The 22,548-nt window shown below is 44.6% G+C and overlaps 1 protein-coding gene across 1 annotated transcript; it reads right to left on the reverse strand.

The window, feature by feature from the left end:
* On the reverse strand, positions 1-13,763 carry LOC129867563 (SCL-interrupting locus protein homolog). Its single transcript, XM_055941045.1, is given in 19 exon segments — positions 1-2,088; positions 2,321-2,628; positions 2,936-3,092; positions 7,358-7,598; positions 7,793-7,925; positions 8,046-8,288; positions 8,290-8,901; positions 8,903-9,022; positions 9,109-9,229; positions 9,502-9,611; positions 9,839-9,989; positions 10,352-10,438; positions 10,652-10,735; positions 10,865-11,121; positions 11,673-11,860; positions 12,088-12,203; positions 12,482-12,589; positions 12,734-12,821; positions 13,328-13,763. Coding segments are annotated over 18 exon segments (3,762 nt in total). The 5' UTR covers positions 12,745-12,821; positions 13,328-13,763; the 3' UTR covers positions 1-1,373.
* Between the last annotated feature and the right edge of the window lie 8,785 nt (positions 13,764-22,548).

The raw sequence follows: 22,548 nt of genomic DNA on the forward strand, positions 1-22,548 counted from the left end.
TAAAGATGTATTCCTGCATTCCTTTTATTTATTTCCTCCAATGTTGTATCCAGTACTGGAATACTACTGTACAGCACCTGTTTTACTGAAAGGAAGTGGCTATTTGAAAGAGTTAACATACAAAATGTACAGAATATAAAATAGAGGATGAGAAACAGGAAGTGAGAGTTCTGGGATGCAGAGGTGATGGAGAAAGGAAATCAGTGACGTGGGGGTTAGGGTGAATACATCTGTCATTCACCAGATTGTACACAGAGCTTGGGTTAGTCCATTTCCATGGTTTGTACTGTCCTGTCATTTACATTCCACTTCCCTGAGCAACAAATTTGAGCTCGTATTGGCTCTGAAAGAGTGCTTCTCATTTTTTAAATTTAACTAGGCAAGTCCGTTAAGAAAAGATTTTTATTTACAATGACGCGGGTCTGTAGTTACGCCAGTGCCTTAGACCTCGGCGCCACTCATTTACACATCTGTAGTAACTGAATTACATTTAAAATCACTAGTACTTCTGTTAATTCTAGATAGGCCAGTTGTGTGTGATATGGCAGCCTTTTCACAAAGCAGTGAGGCGAGGTTGACAGTGGGTAGTCTCAGTCAGAGGGGGTGGGTCTTTACTGCAGGGTTAGAACACTGGGTTTGGGTGGGCCTCAGGGGAAATGTAGTGAGCTAACTAAATAGAAAAAGAAAAATAAATATTAAATAAAGACAAACTACCATTAATACAAAAGTAAAGAAAATAAATATGTACTATAATCATGTTTTTTAAGGCTATCATAAATAGAAAGTTCAAGTTCAGAAATTAAAAATAATGCTGGAGCCAGCATTTCATGTAAACACACACAAGAAATACAAGTCAACATGAAAGAAACTTAAAATATTTACAACATTAAACTGAAAAGTACAACAAAATAGGCATGAAGGTAGTCTGTTTCACCATGTAATCAGACTTAAAAATCCCAACATTGACTATAAGTAGGTGTCCACCAATTACCAGGAGATTGGGTATCAGTAAGAGGCCAAACTGTTATAAATAAACATTTCCAAAGAGCTAGATACATCATGACGCCACACCCTCTTCCACATAGTTGTAGTAGAAAGGCAACAAGTACATTTTGTGCACAAACAAAGAGCACAGTGGTGAAGAGACTTGGTAAGAGCCTCTGTTTCAGTGGTCCTACACAAACGTACACATTACAATCAATGAGCACCATGAAGATTCCAATAGAGGCATTCAAAACAATCTGTAAACAAATGTATGGAAGCATTTAAAAATATCTTACTAAGAACACAACCACACTGACAAATCGCAATGGATTCGACAATACATTTCATTTGACATTTTGAGTTTCCGTTGCATTAGTTCCCGTGGTCCTTTAGAAGAGTTTCGGCAGCTGTCTAAGTCTACTCAGGTTCAAGAAATTTCCTATTGACCCCTCTGGTTGAGGACACTCCCTTTGTATTTCACCTAAAGATGGCAGCCGTTTTGCACCATTCTCCTTGTCCGAATGTTGTTTGGCGCAGCGTGCCAAAAGCTGCATTTTAGGACGCAAGTGCCTGAGTAGCTGGCTTTGAGAGTCTGCGTGTGGCCCCTGCGGGTGGACAGATTTGGAATGTGGCAACTCATTGGTGATGTTTTTCAGAACCAAACCTTTGCGCTCCCTCTCTCCCTGCCCTACTTGTTCCTGTTGAACATGGAACTGTATGGTACATCCCATCTCCAACTGCTCCCCCTCGGCCCTGTCGTCCTCCTCACTCCTACTCCCCTCCTCTATAAGCCCGTACCTTCTCATGTACTTGCTGGTGGCGAAGGACATGTTGTTGGGAGACAGGATACAACTGAGTCCCACAGTGCGCTTCGCCGCTCCAGGCTTCTCTGAGAGCGGTGTGTAGGGGCTGAACCTAGGGGGCTGTTGCCCTCCCCCCACAGAAAGTCTAGAGAGCTGCTGGTCGCTGAGGTACCGGAGGGCGATGGCGTTGGCCTCCAGGCTGAGGTCCACGCTGCCACTGGGGCCCCGCAAGCTGCTTCCCGTGGACTCCAGGAGGGTCAGTCTGCTGATGACTGCCTCTGGGTTGATGCTGGCCAGTGTACTGGGGAAAAGTTAACAGGAAAACCTTCTGCATAAGTAATGTAACCTATATAATTACTCTTTAAGATGTGCTGTAGTGCATGCCAATTGAAGCATTTATTTTTTAAGTCCTTTTTGGATTTACATGAAAATGAGAGAGAGAATAAGACTATTAGCAACAGTAATAGCATCTATGATCTACATACTGTAGGTACAAAGAAGCTGAAGTAAACATGACAATTCGATGCTCACACCTGGCACTCTCCATTGAGCTGCGTGTGACCTTGCCCCTCGAGACGGCAGAGTCTAGATCCACATTGACCCCTAGCTGCCGCAGCTGGCGCAGTGTGGCATGGAGCACCTGATCCTTCCCTCCTGGCGGCTGCTCTCTGGGCTCCGGCCTACGGGAGCAGAGGGGAACAGGGCTAGGGTACGACTGCTGGGACTGACAGAGGGACAAGGTGCGTTTCTCCTGCCGTGGGTATGAGGTCCATCTGTCCTGTTCCTCTTCATCTTCGCCCTCCTCGTTCACTGTACCCTGGAGACGGCTGTTCACTTGGCCCTGTGGAGGAAAGAAGAACTTAATTCATTGATAAGCACTTTTCATACATTTAGTGGAAAAAGCGACAAATAGTCAGGGATCAGGAGGGAGGTTGGTCACAAAACACGTTGTATATTAACCATTTCACTGCAATACTAGATTCTGTTGAAGCCTATCCAGAAATAAGGATACCAGGATAAAAGCTGGGGCAAATACACCACCTGGGCCGTGCTCATAACTATTTTTTGTTTCCTTTCCTAGCATAGTTTTTCTCCATACATGGAGCAAATGAAGTACCTATAAAAAAAATGTTTTAAATGAGTCTCACCAGTAGGTCTTGATAAAACCTCTGATCATCCTCCACTACTCTGGGCTCCTGACTCTTGGTGCTGTCCCTCTGTGGAGACTGGGACTGGTAGTACATGCTTGCACTCTCCCCCAACACAGGGCTCTGGAAGGAACCATCTCCAAACGATGACTGAATCCTGCAGCAACCGCGCAAAAACACATGCTGTTCATAACACAGAAAGAGTTTACTGAAATGGCCGATTGGTGGCACCAGTGTTCAGATGGTGGGATCTCCCTTCTGAAACCAATTGTGAGGGCTCACCCTGACATCCACATATTGCCCACGTTCTTGTGGCTGGATTTTAGATTGAAAACTTGGTCTATTTCGTTCAACCATTGACGACTCACCATTGTGGAATAATGGGAAGAATTTATGTAAACTGCTTAAAGGGGAAATCTGTGCTTGCTACATCATTTTTTTAAACTTAAATTAATGATATAGAGGGCCTCCCGGGTGGCGCAGTGGTCTAGGGCACTGCATCGCAGTGCTAGCTGCGCCACCAGAGTCTCTGGGTTCGCGCCCAGGCTCTGTCGCAGCCGGCCGCGACCGGGAGGTCCGTGGGGCGACGCACAATTGGGCTAGCGTCGTCCGGGTTAGGGAGGGTATGGCCGGTAGGGATATCCTTGTCTTATCGCGCTCCAGCGACTCCTGTGGTGGGCCGGGCGCAGTGCGCGCTAACCAAGGGGACCAGGTGCACGGTGTTTCCTCCGACACATTGGTGCGGCTGGCTTCCGAGTTGGAGGCGCGCTGTGTTAAGAAGCAGTGCGGCTTGGTTGGGTTGTGCTTCGGAGGACGCGTGGCTTTCGACCTTCGTCTCTCCCGAGCCCGTACGGGAGTTGTAGCGATGAGACAAGATAGTAATTACTAGCGATTGGATACCACGAAAATTGGGGAGAAAAAAATATGTATTTATGATATAGCTATAAATTATTGCACAATATAACTTAAAAATGCCTCATGAGCTTAGTTCAATTGTCATACCCCATCAGAACCCAAATTCAAGATGGTGCCGATAGAGATGGCAGCTTTGCTTCTAGTCCTTAGGAAAATGTTTAGTATTTCATTATTTATGTATTATTTCTTACATTGCTAGCCAAGAAAACCTTAAGCATTATTACATACAACCGGGAATAACTATTGGATATCAGAGACGTCAACTTACCAGCACAACGACCAGGAATTTGACTTTCTCAAAGCGGATCCTTTGTCTGCACCTCCCAGGGCATTTGAACTGATTCCAGAGGCCGACCCAAAACAACGCCGCTGGAGGAGAGAGTGCAGGAGCGGTCTTCTAGTGAGGCTTCGGATGCGCACACACCACCCACCACTCCCGAGTATTTTACTCGCTAATGTACAGGTCCCTAGTTAACAAAGTCGACAAATTCAGGGAAAGAGTTTCTTTCCAAAGCGATATCCGGGATTGTAACATATGCCGTTTCATGGAAACATGGCTAGCTGGGGATATGCTGTCGGAGTCCATACAGCCAATGGGATTTTCAGTGCATCGCGCCGACAGGAATAAACATCTCTCCGGTAAGAAGAAGGGTGGGGGTGTACGTTTCATAATTAACAACTCATGGTGTAATTGTAACAACATACAGGAACTCAAGTCCTTTTGTTCACCTGATCTAGAATTCCTCACAATAAAATGCCAACCATATTATCTCCCAAGAGAAATCTCCTTGGTTATCGTCACAGCAGTGTATAACCCCCCGCAAGCGGATACCAAGAAGGCCATCCAGGAACTTCACTGGACTTTATGCAAACTGGAAACCATATATCCTGAGGCTGCATTTATTGTAGCTGGGGATTTTAACAAAGCTAATTTGAGAACAAGGCAACCTAAATTCTATCAGCATATCGATTGCCGTACATGAGCAACAAGCTCGACCATTGCTAATCTAACTTCCGTGATGCATACAAGGCCCTCCCCCCACCCTCCTTTTGGAAAATCTGACCATTGACTCCATCTTGTTGCTCCCTCCTATAGGCAGAAACTAAAACAGGAAGCAACCGTGCCTAGGCCTATAAAACACTGGTCTGACCAATCGGATTCCACGCTTCAAGATTGCTTCGATTACATGGACTGGGATATGTTCTGGGTAGCCTCAGATAATAACATTGACGTATATGCTGACATGGGGAGCGAGTTTATAAGGAAGTGTACAGAAGATGTTGTACCCACTGTGACTATTAAAACCATCCCTAACCAGAAACTGTGGATTGATGGCAGCATTCAGGCAAAACTGAAAGCACGTACAACCGCATTTAAATCTTGGCAAGGCGAACGGAAATATGTCCGAATACAAGCAGTGTAGTTATTCCCTCCGTAAGGCAATCAAACAAGCAAAGCATCAGTAGAGACAAAGTGGAGTCGCAATTCAACGGCTCAAACACGAGACGTATGTGGCTGGGTCTACAGACAATCACGGAGTACAAAAAGAAAATCAGCCCCGTCGTGGACATCGACGTCTTGCTTCCAGACAAATTAAACAACTTCTTTGCGCGCTTTGAGGACAATACAGTGCCGTCGACGCGGCCCGCTACCTAAGACTGTGGGTTCTCCATCTCCGAAGTGAGCAAAACATTTAAACGTGTTAAACATCGCAAGGCTGCCGGCCCAGATAGCATCCCTAGCAGCGTCCTCAGAGCATGCGCAGACCAGTTGGCTGGTGTGTTTACGGACATATTCAATCAATCCCTATCCCAGTCTGCAGTCATACATGCTTCAAGATGGCCACCATTGTTCCTGTTCCCAAGAAAGCTAAGGTAACTTAACTAAATGACTATCACCCCGTAGCACTCATTTGGCATCATGGTGCTTTGAGAGACTAGTCAAGGATCATATCACCTCCACCTTACCTGTCACCCTAGACACATTTCAAATGTACTTATCGTCCCGATAGGCCCATAGACAATACAATCACCATCACACTGCCCTATCCCATCTGGACAAGACAAATACCTATGTAAAAATGCTGTTTATTGACTAATGCTCAGCATTCAACAACATAGTACCCTCCAAACTCATCATTAAGCTTCAGACCCTGGGTCTTGACAGCGCCCTGTGCAACTGGGTCCTGGACTTCCTGACGGGCCACCCCCAGGTGGTGAAGGTAGGAAACAACATCTCCACTCTGCTGATCCTCACACTGGGGCCCCACAAGGGTGCGTGTTCAGCCCACTCCTGTACTCCCTGTTCACCCACGATTGCTTGGCCATGCACGCCTCCAACTCAATCATCAAGTTTGCAGACGACAACAGGAGTGGGCTTGATTACCAACAACGACGAGATAGCCTACAGGGAGGAGGGGAGGGCACTCTGAGTATGGTGACAGGAAAACAACCTCTCACTCAATGTCAGCAAAACAAAAGAGATGATCGTGGACTTCAGGAAACAGCAAAGGGAGCACCCCCCCTATCCACATCGACAGGACAGCAGTGGAGAAGGTGGAAAGTTTTAAGTTCCTCGGAGTACGTATCACTGACAAACTTAAATGGTCCACGTACACAGACTGTGTGGTGAAGAAGGCGCAACAACGGAGGTTGAAAATGGATGCGTTGTGCATCGAAAACCCTCAACTTTTAAAGGTGAACAATTGAGAGCATCCTGTCGGGCTGTATCACCGCCTGTACGGCAACTGCACCGCCCACAAACGCAGGGCTCTCCAGAGGGTGGTGCGGTCTGCACAACGCATCCATAGGGGCAAACTACCTGTCCTCCAGGACACCAACATCACCATGTCACAGGAAGAACAAAAAGATCATCAAGGACAATAACCACACAAGCCACTGCCTGTTCACCCCGCTTCCATCCAGAAGGCAAGGTCAGTACAGGTGCATCAAAGCTGGGACAGAGAGATAGAAGCTGTTTTTCAATCTCAAGACCATCAGATTGTTAAAACAGTCACCACTAGCACAGAGAGGTGGCTGCCTACCTACAGACTTGATATCATTGGCCACTTTAATAACTTTATGAATGTTTACATATCTTGCATTCATCATCTTATTACGTATATAATGTATACTGTATCCTTCACTATCTATTGCATCTTAGCCGCTGTCACTGCTCAACCATATATTTTATACTTATATATTCTTATCCCATTCCTTTACTAGATTGTGTGTATGAGGTTGTTGTGAAATTGTTAGATATTACCTGTTAGATACTGCTGCACTGTTGGATCTAGAAGCATAAGCATTTCACTACACACACAATAACATTATTATTGTTTTAACAGCAGATTGCCCCTTTAACCTTTCAGAGCTCTAGGTGGCCAACTACGACATTACTTTCTTGCATGCACCCTTCCAGTCAATTCTAAATAAGGGTGGATCAGCCAGGGCCGATGGCAGGAAACAAGCATTCCGTTTGGAATGCAGCCAACCATTCTATCTTACCTCTGCATTGACTGGTTGAAGGGTGTGCCTTTCACATGTCCCTCACTGCCCCCACACTCTTCTTCCATGCAATTCATGTGCCTGCTGTGGGTGAAGCTGGCACTGCCAGAACTCCGACCAGAGGAGGACCTGCTGCCATCGGGGGCGCCAAGCCCCCTGTCCGTGTGCCACTCTGGCTGTTGGCGCTCGTCCTCATCGCAAGCGGGGGCATCGATGGGGTTTCCCCAGAACAAACTGGCACCTACACATAAAGGAGAGATACATTAAGAGTTGAGTAGCTAAATGTCTAGTCAGTTAGCAGCCATTCTAATCCAGAGTGACTTGCAGAGAGTGCCGTTTATAGTTCTATGTAGCAAACCTTTACCCATGTAGTCAGGGAAATACTCTCAAATGAACCACGTGTGAGATCGCTGAAACCAGTGATGAGTCCAGTACCTGTTTCTACAGCAATGCTGGCATTCCTCCTGGTGTGTTGTCCTGGGGAGATCTGTGTCTGCATGGCTGCCTGCTCAGTGGATGGAGAGGAGCTGCTCCCCCCTTTCCCCTGAGCCGCCAGTAGCTTCTGGATCTGAAATAATTGGTACATCAGGATTCGAAAGTCCAATGGTAAGAAAGGTTGAAAAGTTGTTCTCGAAAGCTGCAAGATTGGTACAGTGTCAACCACAAACGACACCGTAGAGAGCCTGACCTGTGCCTGCAGTAAGTTGAGCTGCCGGTCTTGGTCCACCAGGATTCTGTAGGCGTCAGAGGCCAGGAGGTCCATGGGCCCATCCAGGGGGGAGAGAGACTTTGCCGACTGGGCCTGGCAACACTGGTTCTGACAGACAGGGGCCAGCCGCTCCAAGCAGGGTCCCTGGGCGGTGAAATGGTGTAAGTGTGGGCCCCCGGGGTGGCACAATGGGCTGTGGTGAGGGTGTGTTTGGTGGGAAGGGGAAATGTGAGAGGTGGGGGGGGTTACCATCGGAGTTGGAACAGAAGTGCCTAACTGGGCTGTTGTGGGTGCCTGAAGCTCCCTGCCAGTAGTTGGGGTGGTACAGGGGGGTAACATGCTCATGTGGGTTGAAGGAGCAGCACCCACAAGGCTGGTTCATGTTGTGGGTGCTGTGGAAGTGTTTGAGATGGACAGCGGGCTGTTGGTGAGTGGGCATGGGGGCTGAGGGGTGACCGGGGCTCTGGTGTGGAGGGGCTCCGACGGGGGAGGCCCACTTGTGAGAGAGGGGACCTGGTGCTTGGTGGAACTGCCTGGCTTGGTGGACTGATCCATTAGGAGAGAAGCCTGTCTTTGGAGAAGAGGAGGAAGATGAGGAGGAGGAAGAGGCGGACGTCTTCCCGAACTGTGGAGGGGTTGATTTCCTGCCAGAGGAAGGGGGCCGGAGTGGTGGTGGCTGCTGCCCAGGGGTGAATAGGAATCCTCTGCTGCCCTTACCATGAGTGTCCATGGCGGGGGTCAGGGGCCTTCTGATGGGTGGGGGACCACTGAGTGTGGTGGGCCCCTGGCCTGGGCGTCTGGTTGCCCCAGGGTGGAGCTGGTGGGAGGGGGGGGCAACCACCTCTGGGCAGCAGAGCTGAGGGGGGAGGATGAGGAGGGCCCATGGTCTTTCCATCAAGGAAGCTGCCGTCCATCACCAGGGAGAGCTCCGGCACAGAATGGTGGACCCGCTTGGTCTGAAACAATATGGAGCCTGTCTTTTAGAACAGAGTTCAAATCAACAAATAGGTGATACGAGTCAAAAGAGAGAGACAGAACTGACCTGCTGGGTGAGAGGGTGGGGGTTTGGGGAGGGCCTGGGGGAGAGGTCCTCGTCCTCTACTCCAGAGTCATGGTCGTTGATAGACAGTCTGTTCTGAGGAGAGGCTGCCACTACCGCAGGGCTGACGGAGAAAAGACAGACAGGCACTGTCGAGCACACTGTCGTGATAAAGCCTTTTGTAATCAGTCTACCTCACTGAACTCCTATGAAGTCATACAATTCTGTAAGAGTATCTTTCTCATGAGTTCAGTTAGTATTCAATAACATTTATGACTAATGATTTTCTTGTGATCCAAACAGCCACCACTCAGAGTGAGATGGCCCTAATCACCTTGACCACTAAGAAAACCATGTTAATACAGAAGTTTGAGAGAAGAGCTTGTGTATGTATACCTTGTGAAGGAGGCACGGGACACCAGTTCCCTGAAGAACTCAGCCTCTGTGTTCTGGCTCTCAGCACTGAGCTCAAACTGCAGAGTATGGCCCTCAGACACCTCAACATTCTGTACAGACAAGGATCAAAAGATAAGTGTCATATATTCACATGGATTTACCACCATATCTGTTGTAATAGTGGGTAAAGGGCACTAGAGGGCTTTTCATACTACTGAGCTGAGCCAAACCAAGCTGTACTGAGATGGTAAACATATCCACCATAGATAGTTGCTGGAGGGGACAACCTGAAAGGGAAATGTCCAAGCCAGCACGGTTCAGGAATACCTGTGCCTACCTTGTAGAAGGTGAGTGACTCGGTGCTAGTGAGCAGTTGGAAGGTCATGTCCTGCTGCTGACCACTGCAGGGCTGGACCTGGTAGAACTCTGGCTCCCTGTGGGTCAGCGAGTACAGCACCACCAGGAACGCACCGCCCTCTGACGTCACCCTGTAACGACAAACCAGGGGTATGTTCAGTATAAGGCAAACGTTGTGGAACACTGAACGATACAAAAAGTCAAGACACGGAGCTGCCTAAACACAAATCCAGACTACCCGAACAGCAAACACACCGCGTCTCCTGTTACAATTATTTTGGTGCTTTCCCCAAACATCAACCCACCACCTTTATAAGACGCCTAGAATATGTAGTTTCTATACTAACACATTATTTCCTTACTGATTTGTCCTTATCTTATGTTTATAAAAAGTGTTTTTGAACATGTGACAATATCAACAACACATACAGCACTAGAGCCAGGCCAACTGGGACATGACAGTCAGTGTGAACAGATGGGCATCACCACTCACTTGTCCTGGAGGGAGGAGCTGAACAGGTACCTCAAACACCACGCCCACACCTGGGGGTTGGAGATGTGGGTGACCCCACTCAGCCATCTGCCACAGATAAACAGTAACCACATCAATCACACTGTACACTCCTGCGTTGGCTCACACACACACAAACAGCTTGACTAAATGAACCCAATAAGGACAAATCCTTTGTGGTTGAGATTATCTCAAATGAATGGAGAGGGATTTACACACATCCAAAATAATAACAAGCTGGACAAAAAATATGTCGATAAAGTAGATGGTGGGCATACTCACAGTCCCACCAGTGGTAGAGTTTTGGCCTGTGGGTCAGACTCCAGTATTAGGAGCAGTTTCCTGCTTTGATCCATGGTCAGAAAGCTGAACAGAATAGAGAAGAAGTGAAACGGGGGCATCCATTTTCTGATAATACTGCGAAAAGCTCTTAAAGTCTGCTCAAAGTCAAGTATTCTAACCTTAATGCACCCCGTTATTGGCCTATGTCCTTACCCTTGTTTGTGGCTAGCGCTGCTGTGTAGCGGCTGGGTGAGGCTGGTCGGTCCACTCAGGTTCCTGGCCAAGGCTGTGGGGATGATGAGCACGGGCCGAATGGGCACAGCGTCCAGTGTGTTACCAGGGGTGACGGCGGCCCAGCGCAGGCAGAAGCCCAGGCTGTCTGTTTGCTGGGAGCAGCCAAGGTGTGCTCGCAGGACCAGCAGCTTGGACAGGTCCAGGGACTCCCGGGTGCTGCAGCAGCGCTGGAGCATCTGAACAGGTAGGGAGAGAGGGGTGAGAAGTTGTGCAAACATGACAATTGCGCTGAAAATGTAAATACATTTAAAAAAATAAAAATTCTGCTTTACTTCAGTAAATGAAACAGCGTTTCATTTAAGAGGGGGTGGGGCTGCGTATTTTCTCGCAAAACAAATCAGGAAATTAGACAGGGTAAAAAGCACAGTTTAGAATTAGCAAGCCAAAAAAAATACTTTGATAATAGGCAGTTCAGTGATTAGCAACACCTGTTGCTGACAGGTTGCAGTAACTGCCAAGCCCGTGGTGGAGGGAGTATGCTCCTTCTGTTACCCGGGCAACAGAAAAGGTGGGTTACTTCGATAGGCAGTTAGAGGGTGGGTTGAGTTTGACAAGGTGCAGTTCGGATTAATGTAAATTCCAGTAGGAATAACAGCATTGTGTAAGAATATGTTGTATAGTTATTGCCAGTAAGCATAAAGCCTACAGAACTTGACAAGCATTAATTGTATTCAAATATAACAAAGGACATTTACTTTCAGTGCAGACGTTTACACATTAATGTTACCTTGAAAGAGATGTGGAACTCTTCTGCAGAGTGAACCATGGTGTCTGTGGCAGCAACCCCCTGGGTTCCAAACACGCACAGCACCAGGAGGTCCCCGGGCATCAGGGCAGTGGGGACCTTTTCAGAGGAGCCGGGTTGCTCCCGGCCCAGGTCGAACCGGTCCAAAGTCAAAGTCACACCCTCTTCATCTTGAAAGAAGAGAGGAGAGAGAGAAGGGAGTTCACATTAATCAAGGGAAGGGACAGGGGGAATTTTCAAAATAAAAGCACTTAAGCTAAGATTTGTCCATTTGAAAGCAAGCTGTAACATATGTACTCAATCCATCATTATCATAATTATTTTTCATCTAAAAAATATAGTGACAAGTTCTCTTAAACTATGAATATTTCTGTGATAATGCCTATGGTAATCTCACCAGAATCCACAGCAATAGTCCCCAACAAGTAACAGCTGAACTGGGGCTTGTTATTCTCTCGGGAATGCCGGTGGGCCAAACAAAGAACTTTCTCCACCAGAAGTAGTCTGGGATTTCTGTTCAATAGAAAACAGGTTTTTAAACACAAGGCAGCACGTGATCTAATTACAATCACAGGGTGTATTTCAAAAGAATGTGGCTTCCTTCTCTCCTTTCGTTCAACTGAACTGATTTGAGAGAATTAAGCAGCTGCAAGTAAGCCAGCATATTGCTTACACTGGCCAAGTATTTCAAATCAGTACAGACCAAGGGAAGGAGATGAGAAAGCCACCGTGGACTACTGAGATGCATCCTAAGTAGTCACGGTCAAAAAAGAAAACAGTAGACTGACTACCTGTAATAGGATAGGTGGAGGCTAATCACATCCCCATTAGGTGTGGTGTCCCATAAGGACAATTTGGATTTGGGGAAGGTGATGGCAGCAAGAGCGTTCTCTGATGACCTGTGGTATGGTTAACATCATCAAATACTAGTGTCAGACAAACTTTCCGTGGGAACTGTTATAGTTATTGTATTAGAATTATTAAAAAACAAATTACACATGTACCAGAGCTTATATGTATAAAGGAAGAAAGCAAGTACATACCTTGTTGTCATTTTCAGATTCTCTGGTTTGTAAACATTGGCCAGGACGTGAGATGACTATCCTTTCAAATTCACTTGAACACTCATTTCTGTGGTGAGGACGGGTGAAGTGAAGTGTCTCTGTCAAAAACTAGCTAACTTTTACATCTTATTTGTCAAAATATGTGTGTGCATGTGTAACAGTATAACTTTAGTATGTCCCCTCGCCCCGACCACGGGCGCGAACCAGGGACCCTCTGCACACATCAACAACAGTCACCCACGAAGCGTCGTTACATATCGCTCCACAAAAGCCACCGCAACCAGTGATCCGGGTCAACAGCATCAATGTAACAGTATAACTTTAGACCGTCCCCTCGCCCCGACACGGGCGCGAACCAGGGACATTCTGCACACATCAATAAAGTTATACTGTTACACATGCCACAAGATACAAATGTGCAAGTAATTCACTTACACTAAAAGACAAACTAGATGGCAAGGTGACGTTAGATACTTAACATAAACTAGTTAGAAGACGTTGGCCATCTGGAAAGCTTAGAAAATGGCATAGCTAGCAAACCTACATAACGTTAGCTCACACACCCATTCTTACCTATTAGTCAGCCCTAGTTATGACCACATAGCAGACAGTAATCTTCTTCACCAAACGTAGCTAGCTTATCAGATAGTTAGTTAGCTAGCTAGCTAAATAGCAAGCCAGGCAGCTAACGCGTTAGCTATCATTTCGGTTTGCGAGCCACGGAGTCGTGATGGCTGGCTGAAATGTTGTGAGAACTGTCCGCGAGCAGTGGTTTCAAGACTTCCTCCGCAATGTCAGAGCGGCCATATTCGCGGTAAATCCACAATGTATCAATCTATTTTCGCTAATATTTAACTTCAATTGATAGCAACAAAAAAAACTAACGTCGTATTTAATGAATCACTTTCCACGTTGCTGAACACAAAACACAAACAGTCCTTGTGATAAATCTAATGTAAATTAATTGTGGCGCTGTTTCCACGTTCCAATGGCGGGCCAAAACAGCCAATTGAAGGCTCGGTTTCATGGCTGCTGACCTATCAGAGGAGCTGAAAATATTACTCGCTCAACCCCATATGCTCAATCGAAGATTATTTCAACCCATATTTGCAAACATTCTTGCAATTTACAACATTGTAGATATGAGTCAGGTTGTGGTTGCAAAGAATATGAAATGGCTATGACGCTACGCTAGTATGTTACGTATTGCAAAGGTTAACTGCGTTTTGATACTGATAACCATTTGAATTACAGTTTTTCCCAATTGCTAAAACACAATTTTGCAAACTAGGCTGGTTTTATCAAAATACTTAACATAATTCACAAAACCACACCCAAACTGCAAAATACCTCATATGCTGCAAAATTAAGCACTGCAACCAAAACTACATATAGCATTATCAAAATCAAACGTTTGCACGAAATGGCACACACTTCATTCATATTACCAGATTTTTGTCTAACCAACTACACACTGTTGGGCATAATGAAAAGCACTCTCATCTTTAGTATACTTTGCCATAATACTAAAATTGTTCAAATTGTAGAAAATTCTTCAGATGCACAGAAATATTCGCAGATACACACACATGCTGTTGAAACATTTTATTTTTCACCAAACTAGTCAGTGCAACATATGCACAGCAGATATATTTACATTGGACAGAACAAAAATATGCTCACAAAAAAATAGTAAACTGAAAAAGAAAATTGCAAAAAAAAAATATGTAGAAAAAAAGAGGCCAGAAAAATAATTAGGCAGCATCTTGCCACACAGCTGGGTCTGGCCACAACGCCTCGTCCACATCACAGGCAATATCTTCCCTTGCCAGACATCGAGGGAAGAAGCGCCTTGAGTGCCTTATCCATCCCTGAATCGCACCCACATCAATCTCATCACATGCCTCTTCCATAGCCTGCACAAGAGGCATGCGCACAAAGGGCTGCCGGTCGTATACCTTCCACCGCCGAAAATAACTCTTCTATGGGGTTCAGAAAGGGTGAGTATGGTGGGAGGTATTGCACGAGAAATGGTGGGTGGTCAGCAAACCAGTTTTGGACTGGGGCTGCACGATGACAGTTCACGTTGTCCCATACTACAACGTACCGGGTTCTTTGATGGTCTGCATCATTCATACGCTCTGGTGGTATGAGAATGTTGTGGAGTCTGTCCAGAAATGTGAAAATATGGGCTGTGTTGTATGGTCCAAGGTTGGCATGACGGTGGAGGACACCATGCGTATTGGAGATGGCAGCGCACATTGTGATGTTCCCACCACGTTGGCCAGGAACATCTATAATGGCTCTGTGGCCAATGACGTTTCTCCCCCTTCTTCTGGTCTTTGCTAGGTTGAACCCACCCTCATCTATAAAGATGAAATCATGTGGGATTGCATGAGCATCCATTTCCAGTACTCCCTGAAAACAAAGAACAAAAGCAGTCAATATGGTGTTATCCAGTACACTGGGAAACAATGCTGCGTGTAGTGTACTGCAGTCAATATTGTACTTACATATGCTCGTCTGACCTCTTTGTTTCTTTGAGAGTTTCTCTCAAACGGCACCTTATAAAGTTGTTTCATTCTGATTTGGTTTCGCTTGAGAATACGAGCCAATGTGGACAGACTGACTTGTTGAATGTTGTTGAATATGGTGTTGTCTTGGATGATGTGGCTTTGAATTTCTCGTAATCTGATTTCATTATTTTCCAAAACCAAGTTAACAATGGCAGGTTCCTGTACCCCGGTGAACATTTGGCCCCTTCCTCCACCATGGTTGCCTCTCAGTCCTTTAGAAAAACAAAAAAACAAAAATATAGGTTTTGGACAATGCAGCCTAAAGATATTTCCCCCACAGTAGAGTAAATTCTACAGGAACTTTATGCAGTTAGTGTATGACATCAGCCATTCATGAAGTAAACAGGTGTCACCCAACTGATACACTATGACATGTGGTGTACTACATAGTGTGAAATAAATTTTGGTTACGCACCTGTACTCCAGTCTAAATGTCCGGATGACACAGGCGACAGTAAAACGGCTCAAGTTGGGCTGCACTCTCTGTCCAGCCTCTGGCATTGTCAGCCCATGGTTGATGACATGATCAACTAAAGTTGGGCTGCACTCTCTGTCCAGCCTCTCTCATTGTCAGCCCATGGTTGATGACATGATCAACTAAAGTTGCTCTGATTTCATTTGAAAGTTGTTGTCTTCTTTGGCCATGAACTCCTCTACCAGCTCTACCCCTACCTCTCACTCTTCCTCCCCCTCTCATTCTCACCCTCCCACTTCCTCTTCCTCTCTCTGCAACGGCTTCCATTGTTGTTGTTAAACAAAAGGTGCTCACCTATGGTCTTTTCATAGTGCTTACTTCCTGATTGAAGTGGTAACAATTAACCATTGAGGTGTTTGGCCAGGTGGCACATGTATTGGCCAATTAGCTCATGTCGTGTCATTTTGAATGGCAGTGTTTTGAAATGGCAAACATGTGACTTTATGTCAGATTGTTGTGTATTATGCAGAGAACTGTGTGCAGTGCATTTAAAAAGTGCCATTTTGAATTGCAAAATGTGTGTAAAGCAGAAAATGTGTTTAGACTTTTGGAGACTTGAGAAGAGGTTTTGCTCTCTGTGTGTCAGTTTAAATAATTGTGCTGTGCATGTCATTTTAGTGTGTTAGCAATTGGAAAAAACTGTAAATCACAAATAGCACAAGGGGGCGCAATTTTACCAGATATACAGAAATAAATACTCGCATTTTCCATAATTACGTAGTTTATAATCTGTATTGACAGAAGCAAGCACATTAAGCAAACATAATAAGTACGCCACAAGTCTACATCAATAAAAATGTCAAACCTAATCTTTCACAGGTTACTTTTAATTTCTAGATATTACAAGTCATAGAAGGGCTTTTCCGTTCAAATATTTTTTATTGAACACACACAGGAATGGTGTATAGGTATGAAAGGCAGGTATACAATTTTTAACTAAACATAAAAGAGCAGACAGAAATAAAAAGATCCAGAGTTCTGGGGGGTACAAAACAATTATTACAAAACAAGACATACAAAACAAGGACAGGTAGAAAGAAAGAGGGTGGGTGTCACCCCCCCCTTATTCCCCCCCTTTATCCCTCCCCCCCTTTATCCCTTCCCCTTATACCCCTCCCCGCTGCTCGGGTGGCGGTGCCAGCACGTGCTGCCCAGAGGTGGATTAAAATATTACAATGGAGAGTGCGTTAAAAAGTACAAATTCACAGCGCCGAATGGTCCAAGTAAGAGAGGAAAGGCTGCCAGATCTGGTCAAATGTTAATAATTTATTGTTCAGAATATATCTAATCCTTTCTAAGTGTACAGTGTTTGCCAATTCGCTGAGCCATAATTTGGTAGTGGGCGCTTCCCTCTTTTTCCAGAACAACAAGATTAGTTTTTTTGCCGAAATGAGACTGTAAGAGATGAGTTGTTTTTGGGGGTTGGTTAGTCCGATTAGGGAATCAGACACTCCCAGGATTATCAGAAGCGGGTCTGGGTCAATTGAAGTCTCCAGAACTTCAGAGAGGATCCTAAAAATTCCACACCAGTAACCATGCAAGCTAGAGCATAGGGCAAAGCAGTGGAGAAGTGTACCCTGTGCAGCCTGACATTTATCACACATAGGGGATGTATCAGGAAATATCCTATGCAGTTTGGTTTTGGAATATTGTAATCTGTGTAATACCTTGAATTGTATGAGCCGATGTCTGGAGTTAATGGAGCAGGTGTGGATATACTCCAAGCTATCTTCCCAGTCTGCCATCGAAATGTCCGTCCCTAGTTCTTCCTCCCATTTTGCCTTAATGGCATCTGTAGAGGGTGTGCTAACCGATTGAAAAGAATCATATAAACGAGATATCAGTTTGTCTGAGGTGGGGGATGTTTTTATGCATCCGTCAAACATGGAAGGCTTAGCGTTCCCAAATGTTGGGAGGTGTTTCCTAACATAGTCTCTGATTTGTAGGTATCTGAAAAAATTACTTCTGGGAAGATTATAAGTTTCCCTCAGCAACTCAAAGGAAGCAAAGGTCCCTTCTATATATAAATCCCCTATGGTACTTATCCCCAACTCTCCCCATTGCTCAAAGGTGTTATCAAGGTTGGAGGGGGCAAAGGAGGGGTTCCTGGCAACAGGGAACATGAATGACATTGGTCTAAGCTCAAAGTGGGTTTTAATTTGCTTCCAGATTCGGACTGTGCAATGTATAATAGGATTGTTACGATAAAGTGACCTCTCCAGATTGACAGGCGACAAAATCACAGCACCAATAGAGAAGGGGTGACACTCCTCCCGCTCCATACTAAGCCAGGTGGATGACGGACGTGCGTCATCCAGCAAAAACGTAACCGCACGGAGGTTAGCGGCCCAATAATAAAATATAAAATTTGGGAGAGACAATCCTCCTTCCATCTTGGATTTGCAGAGGTGTTTTTTACCTATCCTGTGTGTTTTATAATCCCAGATGAAAGGATTGATAATTGAGTCCAGTTGTTTATGAAAGGATTTAGGTATGAATACTGGGATGTTCTGGTATAGGTAGAGCAGTTGTGGGAGGAAGAACATTTTAATGGCATTAATTCTTCCGAGCAGAGAAATTGGGAGAGTTCTCCAAAATTGTATGTTTGTCTTTAGTTTTTGCATCAGTGAGGGGAAATTCTCTTTAAATAGTAAGGAATATTGTTTGGTAACTACAATTCCTAGATAGGTACATTTTTCTGAAGATAACTTAAGTGGAAGATGTTCTAGCCAGGAGGTGTTTTGTAACCGTATGGGTATTAATTCACTTTTGTTCCAATTTATTCTGTATCCCGAGAAGGTACCAAACAAATTAATCACATCAAGGATAGCTGGAATACTAGCTTGGGGTTCTGTTACATAGAGGAGAATGTCATCTGCGTATAGGGAAATCTTATTTAGAGTATCTTTAGTATTATAGCCGTGTATTGCTGCATCAGATCTAATCGTCTGAGCGAGAGGTTCAATGATTAGGGCGAAGAGCATAGGCGACAGCGCACAACCCTGCCTTGTCCCTCTGTAGAGGTTAAATCGGGGCGACAATGATTGGTTAGTGAGTATTCTCGCACAGGGGTTCCTATATAAAAGCTGGATCTAATTTATGAACCCATCTCCAATATTACATTTCTGTAGGACTTTGAATAGATAGGACCACTCAACTTGGTCAAAAGCCTTATCGGCGTCAAGAGATATAACGGCAAGGTCTACGTTTGGTAACCTCTGAGAATACATAATGTTGAAGAGGCGCCTGAGATTGAAGAATGAGTTTCTGTTCGGGATAAAGCCGGTCTGGTCCGAATGGACCAGTTTGCCAATTAAAGTGCTAAGCCTGTTAGCCAGGGTTTTTGCTAAAATCTTTTGGTCTGTATTGAGGAGGGATATTGGTCTGTACGACCCTACCTCTTCCGGATCTTTACCCTTCTTATGTATAACTGTAATGAATGCTTCATCCAAAGTAGATGGGAGAGCTCCATCCTCTCTGGACTGAACCAACATTTTGTGCAGGTAGGGAGAGAGCATGTTGCTGAATGTTTTATAGAATTCACCCGGGTATCCATCTGGGCCCAGGGTCTTGCCACTCTTTAGAGTTTTGATTGTTTCTCGAATTTCTTCAAGAGATATTTCCTTATTCAGGAAGTTAGAATCTTCCTGGTTCAGGGCAGGAAGATCACAGTCATCCAAAAAGTTTTGCATAATTAAGGGGTTAGAATCGGCTTTAGATGTATATAGAGTCTCATAAAACTGACGGAATCTGTCATTGATGTCTTTGGGGGAAGAGAGTAATTCCCCAGATGCAGATTTAACTTTGTGAATCATTCGGTCACTCACAATTTTTCGAAGTTGTCTGGCGAGTAATTTGTGTGGTTTGTCACCAAACTCAAAATATTTTTGCTTGGCGTAGAGAAAAGATTTAGCAATTTTAGCTGAGAGAGTCTGATTATATTCAAATTTTAAAGAGGTAATTTTTTTATGTTTCTCCATAGATGGATGTCTAGCATTCTCCCTATCCAGTAAGTGAATTTGTCCCTCCAGTTCTACCAATTTTCCCTTGTTTTGCCTACTCCTGGCAGTCTGATAGGAGATGATACAGCCTCTCAAATAAGCCTTAAGTGTTTCCCACAGTAATGCTGGGGAAGTCTCTGTGTTGTCGTTGGTGTCAAAGAAAAATGTTATTTGGTCTTTAAGATGTTCACAGAATGTTGGTTCTGTGAGGAGCTGAGGATTTAACCTCCAGACCCTCTCGTTTGGTACCATGTCACCCAATCTCAGGGAGAAGGTGAGTGGACTGTGGTCCGAGATTATAATATCATGATACTTCACATTACAGGTATAGGGGAGTAGTTTAGCATCAACCAAAAAGTAGTCAATTCGAGTATAAACATTGTGAACATGAGAGTGAAAGGAGTATTCCCTACCCGTAGGGTTAGTGATCCTCCATATATCAAATAAGTTAGAATTCTTTATGTAGGTATTCAAGAATTCACTTGAATAGGAGGTGGGGGTTCGCCGGGTAGAGGATCTGTCCAAATATTGGTCTAGCACGCAGTTAAGGTCCCCTCCAATGATCAGGTTAGTATGGGAGATATCTGGAATCAGGGCAAGGACTCTTTTGAAAAAAGAGGGGTTATCAATGTTTGGCCCATAGATATTTAGTAGAGTTACAGAAGTAGAGTGGATCTCTCCTATTACGATCACATAACGACCCTCTTTATCCACAATAGTGGTTTTATGTAGAAAGGGAATTCCTTTCCGTACCAGAATCGCTGTGCCTCTCGTTTTGGCAGAGAAGTTAGAGTGATACACTTGCCCCACCCACCTACATTTAAGTCTGCTGTGAGAATTATTTTTCAGATGGGTTTCTTGCAAAAATATGATATCAGACGAGAGTGCTTTCAAGTGGGCTAGGACCTTGCCTCTCTTAATTGGTTCGTTTAAGCCCTTGACATTCCAGGAAGTGAATGTGAGCCCCGCCCCCCTCTCATTTGTAGTTCCTATGGTGGCCTGCATAACTTGTAACTCAATAAAAAGGTAAGAAAGCGCACCAAACCATCACGATCAGCATATGTAGTAGCTACACCCGAGCAGTATCCAACCAGCCCCTCCCCCCCTGCAAGCCCCTTTACTTCCCACCCTGTTCCCCTACTTTCCCCACTATTTACCCCCCCGACCAACCCACCTTTAACAGGCATACACAAATAGGAGAGAAAATAAAATTAAAATAAAAATAATAAACACATTGTCTGGCCGATGCCAAAAAAGCACGGCGCGACCTCGAACAAGAGGTGAAACAAAAATAAAATCCCAACTGTACGTTCACCTCTCACTATCCTATAACTTCTACTAACATATGAACTGAGGAGGCTCCCGCGAATAAAGTGTCCAATTAGCATCTAATAAACCTAAAGAGAATAAGTTGCAACCTAAACATATTGCGCACTTAAGCGTCATCTTGGGTCTATCTATCCCTGAGATAAGCAAGATATAGCATCACAAGATTATTTTGCTAAGCACTGCCGGTCTAAACATGAACCATCAGCAACCAACTTAGACAGCCGTACATTTACATATTGTGGGTTAGATCGGAAACAAGAATTTTTCTAAATTAAACGTATCCCCCAGTCAGAAAATAAATAAATAAAAAGGTTATATACATGTATACATACACACACATACACATACTTACCCATATACATATATATATATATATATATACATATACATACATACATATACACACATATATATATATATATATATATATATATATATATATATATATATATATACATACACATACCCACACACACATACATACATACAAACACATACACACACATCCCCAAAAAATACATATAAAGGTATATATTTAAAAATATATATATATACATATACACACACACACACACACCCATACATATATACATATGCGCATATACACATACATACCCATACATACAGAAACATTCATGCCCCAGAGTAATAATCTACACTAATTTAAAATATACACATACATAATAGTAAAATGCTAAGAGAAAATAATTATAAAGTACAAATAATAATTATATGTACGCACACCTACCTAGACACTACAGAGGGCTGGTAGGGATCTAATCGGGAGAGCGGCCCTCGGCTATATCAAAGGCAGAACGGCACAAAACATCAACTTGCTATCCAGGTGTCTGTGTCTGCCCCTTCCCCACCATCACCCCCAGTCCCCTGCAAGCTTTAAATAAATGGTATTGTAATAACAATAAATGTAAGAATTAAAAAATAAATAACGAAACAAAAAAAAATAATAAAAAAATGGGGGGAATTTAAGTATATTCATCCGAAAGTGTCAATGATCAAACCTGGAAGGCATCCTAAATAGGCATCGCTCTGAACACAGCCAGAATGAAAGTGACTTTAATTGAGAGCCAAGACCGCCCTCCACAGCATCTTACATGTTCGGTAGCCCTTGTTGAGACCGTTCAATACGGTTTCACCCGTTATGGTTTAGTATGGATTCGATTCCATGAGCAGACCCTAACACACAATGACAAGGCACTCTAACCTGTACGGGGGATTGGCGTATGTTCCCGGATAAACTTCTCTGCGTCCAAAACCGAGGAGAGCCAAATCTTCTCACCGGAGGGCGGGGTAATTCTTAGTCTTGCAGGGAAGAGCAAGGCTGGGCGAAGATGGAGTTTGTAGAGTTTGGCCATGACATCTCTGTAGCCGCCACGGTCCTTTGCCACATTGGGC

This window comes from Salvelinus fontinalis, chromosome 12 (assembly GCF_029448725.1).
Source record: "Salvelinus fontinalis isolate EN_2023a chromosome 12, ASM2944872v1, whole genome shotgun sequence".
Taxonomy (NCBI): Eukaryota; Metazoa; Chordata; class Actinopteri; order Salmoniformes; family Salmonidae; genus Salvelinus; species Salvelinus fontinalis.